Consider the following 19,952-nt stretch of genomic DNA (forward strand, 5'->3'; position numbering starts at 1 on the left):
AGAAAGAGAGTTACACTGCTCTCCCCAAACTTCTCTCATTGTTCGCAAGGAGGAAAGCAGAGATCACTAAATGCTGTCAGAAAACAGGGAGTACTTGGGAAAACCCCTAACATTTGTGTGATACAGCCAACTAGTGTTTTCAAGACATACTTTAGAAAATATGAGCATCCCAAACAAAACTGGCCTTTAAACATATTTTAAAAAGAAAAAGTCTTACAGTGGTATATGATAGATTCTAGAAAATACCATTAGGATACCACTTACTGCCCAATCATGGCATTTCTATTCTTAGCAGAGGACTTGAAATGAAAATTAAGTGGATTTGCTGTAGTCAGTCTAGAAGAAATTCCAATATGAACAACAATTTCTTCTCACAGTATTTCTACTAAATAGTCACATAGGATTATCATTTTCTCAGTAAAAGCTGTTTCTTTATGTAATGTACATTCTGTTCCCTGTTTTGATTTTGAGTCCTTCAGCCCTTTATATTATTCAGTTTATCTTTTTTTAATGCATTTATTTAACTTTCATTGTCAAAAGACGGAGTAAGAAAGGCTCATGATAATTTCCAAGCGTTCATGGAGAACGCTGTCAATGCAGCACACTGAGTTTAGGCTTTATATGATGGTACTTGAGAACTGGCAAATTTAGAACTAATTTTGTCTCAAAACTATACCCAGTAATGCCACTACTTCTTTTCATTGCAGCCAAGAGTAACTCTGAGTTATTTGGAAAACAATAGCATATAATTGCTTTTATAGACTCATACATACATACAAACATATTGCCTACAATTTTGAAGACTGAAAAGACTTGCAGGCTTAACTCCAAGCTCTTAGAGAAGTGTTACAAAAGTCAGAAGTATTTGGCTTGCAAAATTGCACAGAATTCATAAATACTTGCAAAATGGATGTTTAAATGAACTGTCTGGAACTACATTTAACACTGTTAATCATGTAGTATCTGTTAAGTATGTATTATAAGTCCTAAGTTAAAAGGTAAGAAAGTGACACATAATACTCAGCAGCCCTCAAAGGGGGGCAAGATTGGAGGAAAAAGACCCTGTACACCAAATAACAAAGGCTGGAACATGTCAGGTCTCATTTCATACTAAAATGGTTTCAGCATAAATGAGAATGGTTCAATGTGGAGCACTAAACTGCAATAGCCAGAATTATCCTGCGTAGCAAAATGTGCCATTTCCATTCCTTATCCTCTATGTTGCAATTACTTACAGAATTCTGACAACAAACAAGAAAATGGAAAAAAATACTGCAGAAAAAGAGAGAGAGAGAGAGATTACATGCACAGAGAGGTTTTTTGGCATTTACTATTGCTCAGAATGCTGACTTCTAAAAGGGAACACGCTGGGCACTTCCCTTAATCTGGAGGGGATAGGCATCAAACAGTGACAGCGTTTGGGGAAGAAAAAAAATAAATCGGATGTTTTAGTTAAACGGCTACTACCCCATGAAAGCCAAACTGTAGGCCATGTACAACGGTAACACTCGCAGCAACAGGGGTAGCTGCCAGGTAATCCCATGCAACAGACACCTCCGTGGCACTTCTGGCACAAAGTGCTTTTCACCCCGCACGTCTCTTGGGTGTCTTCACATTGCTGTCATCCGTAACTACAACCAGCATCCAGAAAAAACAGCTGTTTTAACACCAACTCTTAATAATTACAACAGAGCCTAACTGAACAACAAATGCAAAGGAACAATGATTGTACTGATGTTTTATTGCTGAAGGTTAAAAGTAAGAGCTTTTGTATCAGATTTAAACCTGACCACTTTAACCACTATGTGTGTACTGAAATAGAGCTTTTGTTTTAGCACTATGTAACATCTAAACGGAGGAAGGATATTGAGGCAGGAGAGGTAATTTCCCTAAAGTTCTGTCGGAAAGTGACAGAAATGTCCAGGACTCCTCAGGTTTCAGGATGGAGTGTAACCAGATCATTACGCATCAAAATCAGGTCTCAAAGGATTATTCCCAAACTCTATTTTGGGCCTCTACGGTAGAAGCATATATACTGCCATCAAGATTTCTCCAGGCAGAAACTGTTACAGGATTTTGCCTTAAGGCTTTAATCTTCTTTAAAGAAAAAAAAAAAAGGGGGGCGAAAAAAAAGCTAAACACCCCCATATATTTACATTTCTATCTCCTTTCTTTTAGAAAAGCCTTGCTTAGTAGTAATACGTGCAACAAACTAATCTTGTAACTTTGAGATAAAAAACAGCAAGGTAAATGCTACAATATAATTTCATAAAGCTGTTACTGATTAACACAAATTAATTGGATAGTTTACCACAGTCATAGAAAGCATTCAATTTTTCTATGTCTTTTTCTAGAAGTAGAGTATTTCCAGACTATTTCTTTAACAAGGAATAAACACACAGGTTTTGCTTACTGTATCTCAAATATGCTTTCTTTAGGAAAGCTGATAGGAAATTTCCTGTTTAATAGGAGAAGAATCACATCCTTAAATAACACTATATTGTTAAAGAAAACAAAGATGATGAGTGTTACCAAAGAAATGAAAAAACACTCACAGAATGGGTGAGTTTTAGAAGAGAGGTGTCTTGACAAGTCATGTCTGTTAACACGAGCTATTTTACTGAATGCATTGAAGAATAAATTGCATTTGAAAGTATATCAAGCCCAAACATGGTGGGTGGCTTTGTAGTATGGGCTCAGGCTCAAATTTATTTGCTTTCAAACACATGCTTATCTTTAAATGCTTAAATTCTTGTCTAAAAGAGAAATTCTGCCTATATGTATTTAAAGACTTCCCTTGACGTGCAAACAGATAAGTGACTGGGGTTGTGACAGGCACACATTTTTGTTTCAGGGGTTGTTTTACTGTCATTTTAAACAAAGAAAGAAAGAAAGAAAGAAAACAAAACAACAAACCAAACCTATAAAGCTATCCAAATGATTATTTACACATTATTCAAACCTTCTCTACATACTTAATTATTATCATGAACACATTCATTAGGTTCCTCAAAGCTGAAGGGAGAACAGTAACTCCCCACATCCTTTCAAATGGAAATACTTTCATATTCGATTCACTTCATAAAGGAGAACATAAAGTCCAGAAGTACTAAAGAGTCTCATAGATACTGAAGGTCTGATTGCAATTTCAGCACATGGAGAAGTCCGATCCAGTTTTCAGAAATGTCCCAATCGTGCTAGCTGGCAATAATTTGGACCAAGTGTTCAAAACCAGGAGCATGAAGCCTGGTACCTGCAGGGACACTGGTGCCACAGCTGCAGGCCAAGTGCTCTGCTGCAAGCAGAGGCTGGGGGTGAGGGAGGATGAGTTCTTTTATGTGCTCAAGCAAAATTCTCCTTCAAATGACTTGGAGACTTTCCTTAAGAAAGCTTTCAAGATGAGCCCTCACATGTTTCTGCTCTCTGTCTGCACGGTGCCTGCAGAATTAGTGACAACTTACACAAGCTTAAGGTATTAACAACATGGAATTACACATGGACTTCTTCAGATGATCATACAGCATGTTTTAATAAATCTAATATTTAATGAACAGATTTATGTTTTATAGGAACTGTTGATTGGACAACTGGTAGGGGATGAATATAGATCCAGGGTGCTACATCCATTTTTTAGACCCCTGGGGGCTCACACAGATGACATGGGTACTGACCTCATCTTAGAGGGTGAATGTAGCAATTCCTACAGATAAACAGCTGTCAGATCCACAAAGTAAGCAAATCAGAGATAGATTCCTCCTATTTCCTCTCAGTTTCTTTATTGGTGGTATTTAACATTAATGATTTTAAGAAATATGGTATTTCTGAAACAAAAAACCTGTAACTACAACTTTCACATTGCATTTTATTTGGCAAAAGAAGTTCTATTGCTAGAAATACCCCAGGGAAGTTATTGCTATATGACAGGTTTTCTGAAAAGTCCATTTCACATCTCAAGGTTTTTAAAATAAAATTTCAACTTCCAAGACTTTTTCCACAAGACAGAATTTAGAGCTTTTTCAGTTGGAAAGGAGACAATGTCACAGACAACAGGAAAAAAAAAAAAATCAATGCTAACTAAGGTTATTTCGGTCTTCCAGTGTTATCTTTCAGGAGGAACAAACAGCCTCCCTCTAAACACAATGCCCTTATGTCAATAAATCTGCAGTTGAAATCAGAGAAGTGGAAATGCATTCTACATACGGTAAATACTAAAGCTATTATTCAGGAGAAAAATCTTACTCCATGGAATGTAATGGGCCTACTCATGGAATAACTAGTAACGTAAAATAGTAATTTGTAAAATGTAGAACAGTTTTTGTGCCATAACTTCACATGATAAACTTAGAGGAAGAAAATTAATTTAGTTTGTGGCAGTGACATTCAGTTCATGTTGATACAGTGTTAGTAATGAGTAGCCTAGAGTTAGTATTGGTAGTGTTAAGTCCTGACAGGCTAACAAGGTGCAATAGCTCTTACTAAATCAACTACTTACTAAAGCTAAAAAAGTACATAATCTTTTGAATGAAGAAACTACCTATATAATACATTATATTATCATTGTAAGATTATTATAACTATGACCAGACCAAAAGCCATCCTTGAGACTACATTTCCCTACCCTTATTGCTGCAAGTCCGCAAACATGTCCTGCAATGTGATTGCAGCTTGCTTCTCAGAGCATGCCCAGCCGCCTGTGGCGGTCGATACTCTGGTGACACATGCTTATATTGACTTTCCTTTGGCTGTCTCCAAGGAAAGAAGGAAAATGTGACAAAACATCATGGTCACGGCTGCTGTGGAAGATGAACTTTCAAAGTGGTGTACACATGCATATTTATTTTAACAGAGCTCCAGGCTATCTGCAGTGTTAACTGACCTCTCTGCGGGGTCAACACCTGAGCTGCTGGCCCTTCTCAGTTCCTGGAAAGGAAACGGTGTTGTGATGCTAAGATGGAAAACAAGCATTGTGAAAACTTCAGGACAAAGCCCTTTTCCCAGCGGTAACTATTAAACCAGACAGATCCAAAATGACAGTATTTTAAGCATGTGTTTGTGATAGATCAGACAAGTTCAGCAGTCTTTTACTAATAGTTGCAAAAGCTACATAGAGCGCAATGAAACAGAACCTTGTGTGACTGGGGTTTCTGGTCTGTCAGAAAAGAGTTGTTTTTTAAATATTTTTTCAACCCCAGCTTTGTTCCTTTGCCATAGAATAGCAGAAGCATAAGTGGCAGGCACCTAGGAGATGCCCGAGCCCAGCCTCCTGCAGTGGGGAAGGGTCTCATGTACTTCAGGTATCCTCTGCTTCCATTTTTCTGATGGTTCTTGAAAATCTCCAGCAAGGGAAATTCCACAACACACTCGTGTATCTTGTTTCACTACTTTGGCAGGCAGGCTGTTTTGCTAATAGCCAGCCTAAATCCTTTTGCAGTAAACTATGCTGGATGAGTGAATGGCAACCTGAAAAAGCAAATTTTTTGCCAGCACAGAAACTATTGAAGTATCTGTAGCAAGGCAACCATTATCCCATTGTACACCACACAAAAGACCAGGGGCTGTGGATGGCCAGAGACATAGCAAGATGTCACAGAAAAGACGACTGTAGAAATTTTGCATAATTCTCAGGCCACAGCAAGACAGAAGCTGCTTTGAACTAAACAGGTCCCCATGGATACCCCAGTCCCATGATAGCTGCAGAAAAGCCGTGATATCTGAAGGTGAAAAGGAGAATGAAAACCACTTCCTGCCTCTAAGCTACTAAATCTCACAGTCGTCTTGCTGATTCCATTTCCAGATCCCCCTCCTGATAGTGACAACTTGCTTCCATCTGAGTTTAGAAATGTGTGTAAAAAAGCTCACTTGTGCTAAAATCTCCATATTAAATCTGATAATTTCACATAACCACATTAAGGACCTATGGTGTATAACCTACACAGGTCAGAGAAGATGGCTTTCAAAACATAGTTTTCTAATGATTATGCCCACGCCCCCCCCCGAAAAGCTGAAGCCTGTGATAAACATTACACATATTCAGGTTTCAGAGTGCTTCCAAGTGGAAATGAAATCTTCTTACCTACAGTTGGGAAAGACACCATTCCGAGGTGTCACCATCGCAGACATGAAAAGTACAGAAACTTCAGTAAGTTTACTTTGGGGAAGTGATTATTTTTGCATTTTCTTTTAATCTTTCTACATTTTTTTCTCAATAAAATGCTAACTACTTGCTTGTATCCTCCATAGGGCAGAGGGATTCCACTGCAGAACGGCTTGTGATTCAAAAGGGCCTCATACAGTGCCTACGTAATAACTGAGAAACCCAGAGAAGATTGCATAGCAGCTCCTTTGTCCCAAGCAGGAAGAATTCTTCCCATTAGTCTGACTAATTCTGGTATAAATTAAAAAGGCACTGAATCCTGAATACTTCTCTCAAAAAATGCTCAGGAAAACCAGAGGGAGTTTCAAAGGCAGGCAGAATGACAGCGATACATTAACGTTTTATTTAAAGACTTTTTTCTTATACTTTCAGATAATGGCAGCGATATTTTTCAACAAATTAAAATAGAGGCTGTAAAAATTTGGAAGTTATTTTCCCTCAACAGTATTAAAGTAATAAGACATAAAGTATCTGTACCTTTGTGTAGATAAACCCACTGATGAGACTGTAATGGTTCTGATAAACAGACGGGAATTTGACCCCAAGCAGTAGGACGTGTTACTGGAAGTAACAAATGAGAAAATCATCTTCATAGCCACTGTTTGCCAAATAGGTTCAGGGTTATCTGAAGCTATTTACCTGTTTTATCTCACTGTAACTGTACAGTAGCTTTGTCTGCTTAAACAAACAATTTACAATACTATTAAAATTTCAACTTACTAAGTGTTGGGAAAGATATCTTTCAGAACACAAACTATTTTTATTTCAGAATAACTTAAAAGGCTCTGTTCTCTGAAGTAAGTTGATACTTAGGGTTGTCCATAGAAACAGTATCTAGCCACTGTTAAATTATTTCTTATTCTTATGCCATGTTCTTGAGAATTTTTTGAGTATAGAGAATGCACTATAATATCTTGATACGTGTTAGAAACAAGTACCTGGTTGCCAGTGGTATCTGAACTCCTTTGTGCCAGCTCTTTATCTAGCCAGGAAGCCAAGCCTGGTAAAACTCTGGACAATCTGCAGGAATGGGTGAGGATTGGGACATCACTGAAACATGTTCCAAGACAGTCCCACCATGGCAACCTAAGGCACTGGGTCTGCATCAAGGAAAACCTGAGAGCCACTCCGTGGATGGCAGCCAGGCAGCCTGAGAGAAAGATCAAGCTTTCCAATACAACTCTAAGCAGTTTTAATCATGTTTCTCCTTTTGTTTCACCACATATCTTTTGTAAGTTGGTTCTGCATGCTACAAACACATGAATTACTTTTCTCTGCAACGGAGCCTGCAGGGCACCCAATGGGTAAAAGAGTGGGTCCTCATCTGAACTGCACAGATTTTTTCCTTTCTTGGATGGAGGGTGCAGGAGTCCATAGGTAATCAACCTTTGGACTTTTCATTTCTCACAACTCTACTGTTGAACTGAATAAAAGAAGTGAAAGATATTAATGTTACTCATCACCTTAGAAAGGACTGTTCTCCAAGACAGCTGCCACCAATAAACGTCTGTCACTACTTTTCCCTTTTTGGCCCAATATATAACCCATGACACACTTCCACCCGTGTTCCAAGATGTCACTGCTCTTTCTGGTTTACATCTTTTACTAAGGGCCATATTATGACAATCCTGTTACCCTCCACCAACATCCTCATTTTGTCCATTTCCTAAGTGGGCAATTCTTGCAATCATTTGTAAGGGACAAAAATCAGCAGCAAAAATAACTCATTCCCTCTTTCCATTGTCTGTCTTGCAAACGTGGGAGGAATTTTTCTTATTCTGATACCCCCCCACACACACACACCAAAAACTTAATTAAGAACGTCTCTGACTCACAAGCAGCACTATTAAAGCAACTCTCCCATCGATGTCTTTCAACATTAAATATATTATTACTAATTTTAATTCAGAGAACAATAATAGATATATTATGTAAAGCCTGAAGTACTCATAGGATTTATTATCAGCATACTACTTTAAAACCCCAATTTAGCAAAGCATTTCTGCATATGGCTGTATGAAAGAGTATATTCACTGTGCCTTGGATTTCAATCGAAATCTTCTAATATTTAAAGCACTACTTACCTGCCCGGCTAGATGTTAATTCTATGCATCCATTGCACAGAAAAATGGAAACATGTGCTAAACAGTATGTTCTTTCTCCCTGCCAGGCTTATGGGCACAGCATCATGAGGTAACTGCAAATGGTGAGTTTGCATATTGTCAGTAGAGCCTGAATGTGTTATATAGGTTTTTACTGGGGGGGACTGACAGATGACAGGGATGGGGGGATGACCACCCTCATGACCTATCATTGGCAGAAGTATTTCTCAGTGACGAGATTAAACAGGAGAAGTTTTAATGCTTCTTATTTGTTTTTGGGTTTCAATATACAGGTTATTTTACTGTCCAAACTCCACATAACAATAAAAATCCCAGAGTAATAAGGTGAGACCACAGTGTTAACTCGTCCTACTTTTGAAGAAAGAATCTGGGGCCTACCATGCATTTGCTACGAGTTCCATCATGTGCTCTGATTTGTAATATTAGATTGTTACTTATAAATGTACTGCTGATTGTTCCTTTTGCAGGTCTTCAAGCAAAAGACCAGTAAATGGATCTCCTGCTTCCTATGACTCCCAGCAAAGTTTTGCAGCATTTGAGGTTTTGCATAGTGTGCTAGCTGAAATACATAATTTACATGAGAACCCTGTCTCTTGTTAAACAAAGCAATGTGTATCTAGCCCTCAAGTCATGGAGAAAAGCTTGAAAAGTGTGACATGAATGCATCTAAAGACTGAAAAGCACAAAAAAGTCCTAGTGGAGGAAACCCTCCCTAATTTTATTATGGAAAATCTTGCTTATCTCTGTACCCTGGATACATGACTGCAAATCAGTACGGGGTTTGCGTGGTAAGGTTTTTTGGTAATGGGAGGGCTACAGGGGTGGCTTCTGTGAGAAGGCGCCAGTAGCTTCCCCCATGTCCGATAGAGCCAATGCCAGCTGGCTCAGAGACGGACCTGCCGCTGGGCAAGGCCGAGCCCATCAGCAATGGTGGTGGCAGCTCTGGGATAACACAGTTAAGGGGGAAGGGGGGGGGGGGGGGGCAACAGGGGGACAACGATGGAAACTGCTGCACAACAGCAGCCAGAGAGAGGAGTGAGAATATGTGAGAGAAACAGCCCTGCAGACACCAAGGCCAGTGAAGAAGGAAGGGGAGGAGGTGCTCCAAGCACCGGAGCAGAGATTCCCCTGCAGCCCCTGGTGAAGGCCATGGTAAGGCAGGCTATCCCCCTGCAGCCCATGGAGGTCCATGGTGGAGCAGATATCCACCTGCAGCCCGTGAAGGACCCCACACCAGAGCAGGTGGATGCCTGAAGGAGGCTGTGACCCCATGGGAAGCCTGTGCTGGAGCAGGCTCCTGGCAGGACCTGTGGACTCGTGGAGAGAGGAGCCCACGCTGGAGCAGGTTTGCTGGCAGGACTTGTGACCCCGTGGGGGACCCACGCTGGAGCAGTCTGCTCCTGAAGGACTGCACCCTGTGGAAGGGACCCACTCTGGAGCAGTTCATGGAGGACGGCAGCCCATGGGAAGGACTCACGTTGGAGAAGTTCATGGAGGACTGTCTCCCGTGGGAGGGACCCCACGCTGGAGCAGGGGAAGCGTGTGAGGAGGAAGGAGCAGCAGAGACAACGTGTGATGAACTGACCACAACTCCCATTCCCCATCCCCCTTGAGCTGCCTGGGGTGAAGAGGCAGAGAATTTGGGAGTAAAGTTAAGCCCGGGAAGAAGGGAAGGGTGAGGGGAAGGTGTTTTAAGATTTGGTTTTATTTCTCATTATCCTACTCTGATTTGATTGGTAATGAATTAAACTAATTTCCCCAAGTCAAGTCTGTGTTGCCCGTGACGGTAATTGGTGAGTGATCTCTCCCTGTCCTTGTCTCGACCCTTGAGTCTTTTGTTGTATTTCTCTACCCCTGTCCAGTTGAGGAGGGGGAGTGAGAGTGGCTTGGTGGGCACCTGGCATCCAGCCAAGGTCAACCCACTACAGCTGGTCAAACTTTGTGTCTTACTCTGTAAGACACACACATGGGTAGAAGACAAGACTCTCTGTGTTTGAAATGAGGTACAAAAATGTACTTTTTCTTAACTGTTGCTACCTTCTTGATATTCCAAACTTCCTACCTCCAGTGTTCACGTATTTATTTAGTCCCAATTCTCCAACCTTTGGTAAGTCAGATGTATCAGTGTCTTTCACATTTTCAGTGATTCGGTGAGCATGTGGCTCAAGCTTTCACACAAAATGAAAAGTGCTTCTGGCTTATGAAAAGATGCTTAACTGGACACTCAATTTCCAACTGAGTCAGAATTTCAGAAAAGATTTTACGCATCAACTGCTTGAAGTAATCTAGCAGGACCTGAGCCATTTTTTCTGACCTATGGCAGATTTAGTCTCTAATAAAAAATATACTCACAGAGGAAAAGAATTGGCAAACAACCTTCGAAGAGGCAACAGATGTGTTGATTGAGATGTATTTTGTTTTTCATAGTTCTCTAAAATTGATGTAATATTCAAGAATGCTTAAGAACTTACTGATGGAAGCAGCTGGCAAGTGGGAAGGGTGGGATGTTGGATGATGAGGTGCCTTACTGTGGGAATTGAGGGGGGGGGGGGGGGGGGGGAAGACCAAAATGGAATCAGACAGTTTTAATCCTCTCACTTTGGAGAAAGAAACTCAGAGAAAAATAGGACATGAAAGAAAAGGGAGGGAGGAATGAAAGTGAACCTAGGGCTGATGAAAGAGAACACACCAGAGAATACTCCTTTTCCTCCCTGTAGGACAAACTGTGAGCAGTGTGGCTCACATCAGTCAATGGCCCAAGCTCCAAGGCCAATCTGAGTTTAGGATTATTGTCAATCAGTAAATTAATTTCCTTTCTACCTATTTGCTGTAAAGAAAAGTTAACTCCCCCTATTACAGAAAATGCATACGTAAGAACTAGCAGATATATATGTACAAAGAGTCAGCTACAGAAAAGGACTCAAGTTCTGTGTTTTTTCCACAGGGATCTAGATACCTGTCTAGCAGTGCTCTAAGAGAATGGATATCCTCTTGCCTAAAGAAAATACGTTAGACTTGTTAAGGTTTTCCCAAAGATACTGAGCCACCCAAGTTCACTGAAACAACTAACTTCAAAAAAAAATAGATGCTGCTTTAGACCCGCTCTTATTTTCTTCAGATACGTGATAGTTAAAGCTAATTCAAACTATGTGTGTGCAGAACAACAGGTACGGAAAGCCAGCGTAGCAAGCTAAGACAGTTACATATTGTATTCCATTACATTACTCTAAACTAACTGATTTTTTTCTCCTTCAGCAAATCACCTTTTGTTACTTCCTAAGACTAAAAGCAGTTCAGTCTAACAAATCCCCCCAGCACTCATTGAAGGTTGACTTTCAAAATACACGTGAAGACTCTATACAAGAATTAATCAATGTGTGTGGGAGAAAACCTGCTTCTAACATTTCTTAAAACTGTAAGTCTTCCAAGAAAAATATTTGTTAAACTCTGGGCTGTGCATCTGTATACTGTAGCTGAAAGAGAAAACAGAACTAAGAACAAAAATACTGAATTTTTTTCTTCTCTTCTTCAGCACAAAGATCGTATCAAATGCTACTTCAAGACCCAAACAACTTTCTATTTAGTCCAGAAACTAAATCAGCCAATGAAAACAGAGACAAAACAATTCTTGGAATGATTGCTGATTTAATTTTTCTCTTATTATTCCAGTGCTCTAACTGTTTTCCATTGAGCAGTGACCTGCCTTCACACCAGCGGCACTACCTTTGGATATTCTAAGGTGTCAGGTAAGTTCTCCTGCCACTGACAGCACAAAACTCATCTGGAAAACTGTGCACAGCACGAGGAGGATGAGGTCCAAGCAGAATCTGTGGACAGCCAAGGGAATGACAAGGAGACTGCCTGTGGCACAAAGGACGATTATTTGTACATCTTAATGCTCTATATGCATACTCACATGAGGAGAAGATCTATCCTTGGTTACAGCCCTACAGTTATGCCAGAGAACAGAGACACGTATATAAAATCAAGCAGAATTTGGTTCAGTTTACTTACAGTAGAGATAAAAAAAGAAACCTTGATTGCCTATGTCCAAAATGTAAGGATACAAAATGTTCTAGCAATTATAAAATACTAACCTCTAAAACTTCATTCCATTTATTGTTTTGTTTATTAACAGGTCAAGAGATAGCAGAGACTTTATAAAAAAGCTTTCCTTAAAAAATTCAAGTCACAGCCCATGATCTCAAACCCCTTCTGTCCTCTTTGGTTTCCCAAGCACCTCTGCTCATATTCAAACACTACATAATTCATTTTAACTTAGCCTTATCAGGTTGCTGAATAAGGATGTGAAAGTCAGCTGGCTGTAAGTTGAAAAAAATATATTCAGTGCCTCCTTCTTGCTGCTGTCACTGATTTAGCTGTTCCCATGGTAAACTTAAATACCACCATAGGAAGCTGTATCACCTATCAATTCACAAGTTGGGAAGTGTGGTGTATGGAGATTTAACAGATCCCAGAACTGTCTGGTTGAAGGATGTGGCAGTTGAAAGCTGGAGGCTGGATTTCTTTCTCCCCCCTCCCCCCTTTTTTTTGTTAAACTTGTATAATCTCAAGAATAAGACATATGGCAGCATTTCCAAGTTGGTTTCAAAGAGATTTTGATTTCCCACTTACTTTCTCCAAGTGTGAATTACCTAAGAACGTGTCAGAAGTTCCTCGAAAAAATCCTTTTAACACTGGTTGTCTTTAGAAAAAAGACTTCTAGAGAGAAGCTCCCACTTTTTTTTTTTTTTTAAAAAACGATTTTGACAGCTCTATAGCTGCAGCCTCTGACTTGACTACCCATATGACACATCACAGCACTCATGAATTAGTTTTTTTACAATCGTTTCAATTCAGAAAAAAATGAAGCTTCCTTGTTAATAAGGAGACAAAAAACGCCCTAAGAAGGAGACCATCCCCCAGACTAGAAAGAAACTACTATCAGAAATTGCATAGGTAACAGCTAATGTCTCCTTCCTTCAGCAAATAGGTATCAAAAATCAAATATATTCTTACATGTTGAAAAGATTTCTCTGAACTTTTCTTTAATAAAACATTATCCTTGCCATTAGCATACCAGTAGCCAAATAAAAATATGTAATGCATTTTGAGAAATAAAGATGGAAAAAACCAAATTTTTAAGGTAATTTAGACTAAATAAAGCCATGTTTACAGTCTGCCTTTTTCTTCGTTCCACACCCAAAAAACAGTAAACAAAATATTTTAATGACAAAGAAAAATAAACATTTAAAGATTGTTTTTAACAAGTATAAAAGAAAGGCAAAGAAACAGAAACATAGCGTTTAAAGATTCACGTACTCCAAAAATCTCTTAAAGTAAAAGTGTCTCTTCACTACTTGTCCTGGAGTTGTTACAAAGCCCCCAGTAACACTTCATCCAATGCATGAAACCAAACCTTTCTTTTCAGTGTACTTGGAAAACTCATTGAATTTGAAAATCTAATACGACAGAGTGAATCCAAACCAGTCAGTTGTGAGTAGTGATTTTGTGATCCTCCATTTTTGAGACCACCATAACAAACTTACATTAGAAAGAACAGATTTTAGAAGATACAGTGAAACTGTCTGAACTCAGCTACATTAAATGTGTTTTAAATCCTAGATCCAAAAGCAGAGGTATTCAGAATAGCTGCCCATATTTAGGAACTCGGACCACTATGTCTGCATTGCAGAATCAGTTTGCTTATTCTCCTACATGCAAGAATATCATCTTAGTACACATAATATCCCTTGTTTCATGATGGGAAAAAAGTCACAGAAATGGGCCAAGAAAATTAGATGTAGCTAAGCAATTTTCAGGCAGCCCACACAGAACATTAGGGGGAAGAAAGCACTCCTTTGAGCAAGCATTAGCACTATTATTAGCAGCATCTAAATTTATTTAAAGTAATTATTCCAGTATCTATTCCAGCAAGCAATACAAATTACACTTGTCCCTTAGATAGAAAGACAGACACAAAACCATGAATATGATCCTCCCTCTGCATTGTACTTATCTTTACCAGAAGCAAGGAAAACAGGATAGAAAGCATTCCTGGAAACTAAGGGCAAAAATAAATCTTAGTTTAAGAGTGGCCATTTTAAACATTATGATTATCGTGCCAGAGCTGTGAGTTCGATGAAAATGGATTGTAGGTAATTTAGAAAGATGTAGAAAGCTGCATCACAAATTAAAAGTAGTAAGATCTCAGTTTGACATTTGTCCTGCTGAATACACAGAGATCAGCAAATCATTGCTGCCTGCCATCAGCAATGAAAGAGGTGTCTGGATCTACCATTGCACCAGAAGCACTTTTTGAATCATGCTTTCCAGAACATGGAACCATCAAAATAAACTGATCTAGGCATTTTAAACTGATCTAGGCATTTGCAAGTTTTTAAACTAATGGGGCAATCATGAGATCCAAGAAGCACTTGGCTTCGGACCAGCGAAAATCTCTAGTTTTATTTGTATCACATTTTTCCCTTCCTTTCTTTCCCACAATGTGTAACATAATGCTGACATTTCAGAACATCACCTATCTGGTCATACATGCAACATGAGGGTGAATTCCTACTAATAGCTACTGAAATACTACTGATAAGTTACCCTTTTTAACATGGTGTTATACCACTGGTCCCAAGATAGGAACTATTTCAGCCTACCACTCAACTCTAAGGAGCGCTACCTCTAAAACAACTGTTGGCTACGTGCTAAAATAGAATGGTCTTGATCCAGGACCAACTCTGATAAATTTCTGGGAGTTTTGAATTATATTGCTGTAAACTCACACAAATAGAATCTGTCTCTATACATAGAAAATAAAGAAAAGAGTCTCAAAATAACAGTTCTTTGGAATAGGTTTTTAAGGTGCCTTAATAACTTACTCATAACTAAATTAAAGCCAAAATATCTCTTTTTAATTTAAGAAATTAAAATAGACATTTTCCTCTCATGTAATATGAAATAACAGGCTATATTAGACTAGGCAAATAATTACTCACTTGCTAATTTTAAAAATTTATCTATTTATTTACATTTAATGGTATTATTTCTTTAAGTCTAACTCTTGAAAAATAGCATTTCTCCTTTGATCAATATTTTTCTTCTAACACTGTCAAACACAGACTCTTCCTTTCCCTCCACCCCTGGGTTTCAGAGGAACAACAGCTGGAACTGACGTGGCTGGTTTTGTCTATGCTATGACATCTTTCAAGGATTTTTTTTATACATCCTCTATGGACTAATCACAGTGACTATGCCAGCTTAAAGTTTGGGAATATAGTCCAGTAATGAAATGAATCTGTGATAGGTAAAATGATGAGAGCCACACACATAAAATAAAATGTTTATACTAGACTAATGTAATTTTTAATTTCAGAATAACATACAAGTAAGGCTGATAACATCAAAGCAAACAATTACTGAGGAGGGGAGTAAGCCAATGATTTTTCCTAATAAATCCATATGTAACAGCAAACTGTCTTATCCAGAAGTTACCCCATGCATATATTATTATTCATATATCACAAATACACGAAAAAACGTTATACAGCCTTGCCCTCACATCCTACTTGCCTTCATAACCAGCTTAACTTGGTTAGTACAACAGCAGTATGTGTGTGTGACTCTCAGTAGTAGTCACAATATCTCTGAAACAGCATTTTTCTACCGGTACATTTCAAAGGACTTTACCCAAGAGGCACAGAGACATTGAATGGCATGCCTGAGGCCATCCAGAAAACCTGTGGCAGATGACCTGTGCATGGTGCCTTCACAATCTTCACCCAGGATTTTCTTCCCATCATTTCGAAGCATCTAGAGACTAATATGGTGCTTACGACTAATATCAAATAATTGCTTCCTTGAATCCTCCTGCTTGATCATTAAATAAGGACATTATTTTTCCTGTGATTTTTTTTCCCCATAGCATGAAAAATACAAAGGGCATTAGCCCATGCTCAGTAGCTTTAAGTTTATATCTCTGTTTCTGAACCATATTTTAACTCTGTACCATGTTATAACTATTTTTACAGATTCAACCACCTCCCAGCTGGGCAGAAACTGGTAATCAAAAATCAGTTGCAAAATCTTAGAAACATCTGTGACACCTAAAACAGAGCTAACAATACCTACCAAGTGCTTTTATCTGTACTCTCTCTATATATATAGTATAGCTGTGTTTCTCAAAGGGAAACTAGTATCACAATGTGTTTAGCTAAATAAAAAGACAATGGGATCCACATACATCACTTTGTTTTGTTCCTAAGAAAATTATACATGTAGTAGATATCCTATAAAAGGCATCTTAACAGGTTTGTTATCACCATCTCTCTGGTTACCCAACTTAATCCTGTATCCTCTTTGCTTGTCTTTTGCAATTCCGACTGAACGCTCGTGACAGTTGGCTGTCCTTTGTGCTTGGACACAAAATGATATAAAATTCAGAAAAACTCTGTCCTATGCATTTAGAAGGCATAATGTTGTTTTTTCTAATGTTTTTCTAATGTTATTTTATTTGAAGATCATCATCAATCTAAAACATAATTAAATGTCAAGTGAAAATTACTGCCTCTCTCTCACACACCGTTTTCATGAACTGCAGAGTAATTCAGGCTGGAAGGTGCCTCTGGAGGTCTCTGGTCCAAACCCTGCCCCAAACAGCTCCAGCTAAAGCAGGCTGCTCTGGGCCTTGTCCAATCAAAATCCAAGTATATCCAAGGTTTACATCCATTCTCCAACAATTATCCTCCAAGTAGCCTCTGTTGGCTTACTTAAATTTTAGCTACAGAGACTACGGATGACAAAGCCAGGACTATACCCCCAAAATATGAGTTTAGACCAATTGATCCAATGATCAGACTAAAACATTTCCTTCCCAATTTAAACTATAGGAATTCATTTACTGTCATGTGATCTGTAGTACAAATGTCTATGTGCAAGATAAAGTTTCTTAGGTAGTATCTTCTTTTTATATCATGGAAAGGTCCTTTAGAAAAATACAAATAAAGCAGAAGCTAGAGCAGAACCAATAAAAGAAGCAGGGGATATTACATAACAATTAAAGTGCTTAACACACAAAATGAGTTAATGCAGGAAACAGAATAAAACATACTACTGCTTAAAGCTAGGACTGATACCCCAAATCTTTTGATATTACTTAACTTGAGGATGACCACTATGATCTTCTAAATACCTGTTTTCTTATCACATCAACATCTTAAAAATTGAGCCATATTCAATAAAATATTATACAATGTCTTAAGGAGTACATTACTATGGAGTCTAAATAAAAAGTAGAAACCTATTTATAAAAATGTATTTATAAAACTTATTTATAAAAGTTATTATTTCACTGATTGACTTGGTCATGACTGCCCCCTTCCTTTTTTTTTTTTCCTTCTTCTTATCTAGGTCTAAGAAAATAGTGCATATAAAAGCTGGCAAGATTTTTATATATAATTTACAATGTAGTAGGTAGGCAGGTAGGCAGATAGATCAATCAACTTTTTAGATTTAGTGTGTATGGTTTACTGTGAAAGGAGATATTTTGCATGAGAGACAGGAGTTCAGGATTTTCTGTTTTATTTTTGGTTATCACATCTTTCTAACAGATCATGATTCATTCACTCGTCTTCAAGGAAGATGAGTGCACATGAATATTTCTAAGCACGGTACCTGCACGGTTTAACACTCATTTGCTGCAGAAAGATTAGATCTCTAATGAAGTCTCAGCATTTCTGCCCATGTAATACATACAAGGAGCTGTGGAGAGCCCTACAGCTCAAGCTGGACTCAAATTCTGCAGAAACCAAGCTGCAAACCCGCACACAGTATGGGGACTTCTCCAGGCTGGACTGAACTTATGTTCCTAAATGGAGTCTTCAGCACAGGGATGCGGATGTTTGATACAGTGATGTAAAATTTTAGAAAGATAGGCTAAATATTTTTATTTAACATACATATTATGTGGCATGTTTTTATTGGCATATATAGGTACGTACACAGTCAAATCTAATGTCAGAAGAGATGTACACAGTTCTGCTGTGCCCTCCTCTCCCTGTGAAATTTATAATCACATCTGATTTGTGGAATTTGGACGACTGCAGAAGAAAGCAAATTTACCAGGATAGAAGCTCTCTCTTAGAAACTTTACTAATGTAAATTCTATTTTGCAAGTATGATACCCCCTTCATTACCACCTTTTACCTATTCTATCAAACCCAGGCATAACTTTCAGCCCTCTCATACAAAACTATGACCAAATATCCTAAGACATAGCAACACGTAGAAGTGTTTTCCTGTTGCAGAAAATCTATTCCTCTTAGTGTTTGAGGTTTTTCAAGACTGCTTCAGTTTAGTGACAAACTGAAGTACTCTGCTTCCAACTGTTGCTGAATTACTAAGAATTGGAAGTAATATTTAGAAATTTTAAGTAAGGAACTTCTGAGAAAGGGGAGTTCCTGGGAAACTTAGCCTCTCTAAAAACTAAACCAATATGTTAACGTTTAAAATCATGAAAGATAAAGAAACAAGTCAATTATTAAAGTAGGAAGACTACAGGAGCTGTAAAAATCCTGGGCATTTGAAAATAAGAGGATTCATAATCAAAGCAAACAAACCTTTGAACATGGCAGTTCAAACATCCCATACTTCCAGGCTCCAAGCTGAATACACCTTTCAGTTATGTGTAAACTCCATATATACCCCATAAATTATAAAAGATCCCTGAAGGCTTTAAGCTATGATCCAACATATAATTAGAAATTTCAGGATCTAACTTTGCCTTATGACAGTAAGCAGCAACCATGACATATTTTATCATACCCGTAAGTTGCACAATGTGTTATTTTTTAACTCATGCTATTTGTTTTAGGTACCTCAAAAATTTTATCCTCAGACACTCGCGTAAACTCGGTTACGCTTGGTACGGAAAGCTAACAGGAGTGTTTTTCCAGAAAAACCATTCAAGCTAACTTTCAATTATCTAAGTGTCAATTACCACAATTTTTTCTTAATTATTTAATAGGCACAACAATGAGATTCCAATTTTTTGGTTTTTTCACCTAGTCATAAATAAGTTGCCAAACTGCCTTCAAAGAATGCTATAATTTACACGGAGAGACCACCTGACAAAAATGAAACAGAGATCATTTATATGTAAAAATATTAAATAAATTTTAAATTAATAGAAGAAGCTTAGTTTATATTTAAGACACTGTGACATAGACACATGACAATATAAGCTGTTATTCAGTCACAGTGTTGTGCTGTCACTCGTTTAACGGGTTTCCTTTGCAGAGTGAATTGAATGTGGAGTTTGCTTCTCAAATAGGAACTCCAGAACAAAAAAATCAAATTACCCTGCTGAAAAAGCTCACACCCACAAAGCATTAATGAGCATATTATGTTTCAGGTGACTGCACTACCTTTTTTGTTTAGCAGAACTCACTTAAAGATTCTCTAAAGACTTGCTCCTGAACAGCTCTATGACCTAGTTTAAAGAAAATGTAAAAGGATTATATTTTTGGCTCTTTAAATCAAGGGTTTTTGGCATCTACAAACTTTGCTGAATCGTTTTGGCTGTGGTGCCTTTCCTTATCTGCCCAAGCAATACTCAGCAGTATGGAATTTGCTTCCAGTGCACACTGAAAGTGCTAGCACTTTGCAAA

The 19,952-nt window shown here is 38.3% G+C and overlaps 1 protein-coding gene across 2 annotated transcripts in view; it reads right to left on the reverse strand.

Moving 5' to 3' along the window:
- The window catches only part of PRKCE (protein kinase C epsilon), a 302,234-nt gene that overhangs the window by 116,931 nt on the left and 165,351 nt on the right, over window positions 1-19,952 (reverse strand). The window contains exon 1 of one of the 2 annotated variants that reach the window (XM_075496259.1): window positions 18,903-18,979. The exons of the other annotated variant lie outside the window; for it this stretch is intronic. Coding sequence (XP_075352374.1) covers window positions 18,903-18,912 — 10 coding nt within the window. The 5' untranslated portion in view covers window positions 18,913-18,979. Of the gene's footprint in view, window positions 1-18,902; window positions 18,980-19,952 lie in introns of those variants that run through there. 2 annotated transcript variants of the gene reach the window in all.

The sequence above is a fragment of the Mycteria americana genome, chromosome 3, assembly GCF_035582795.1.
Source record: "Mycteria americana isolate JAX WOST 10 ecotype Jacksonville Zoo and Gardens chromosome 3, USCA_MyAme_1.0, whole genome shotgun sequence".
Taxonomy (NCBI): domain Eukaryota; kingdom Metazoa; phylum Chordata; class Aves; order Ciconiiformes; family Ciconiidae; genus Mycteria; species Mycteria americana.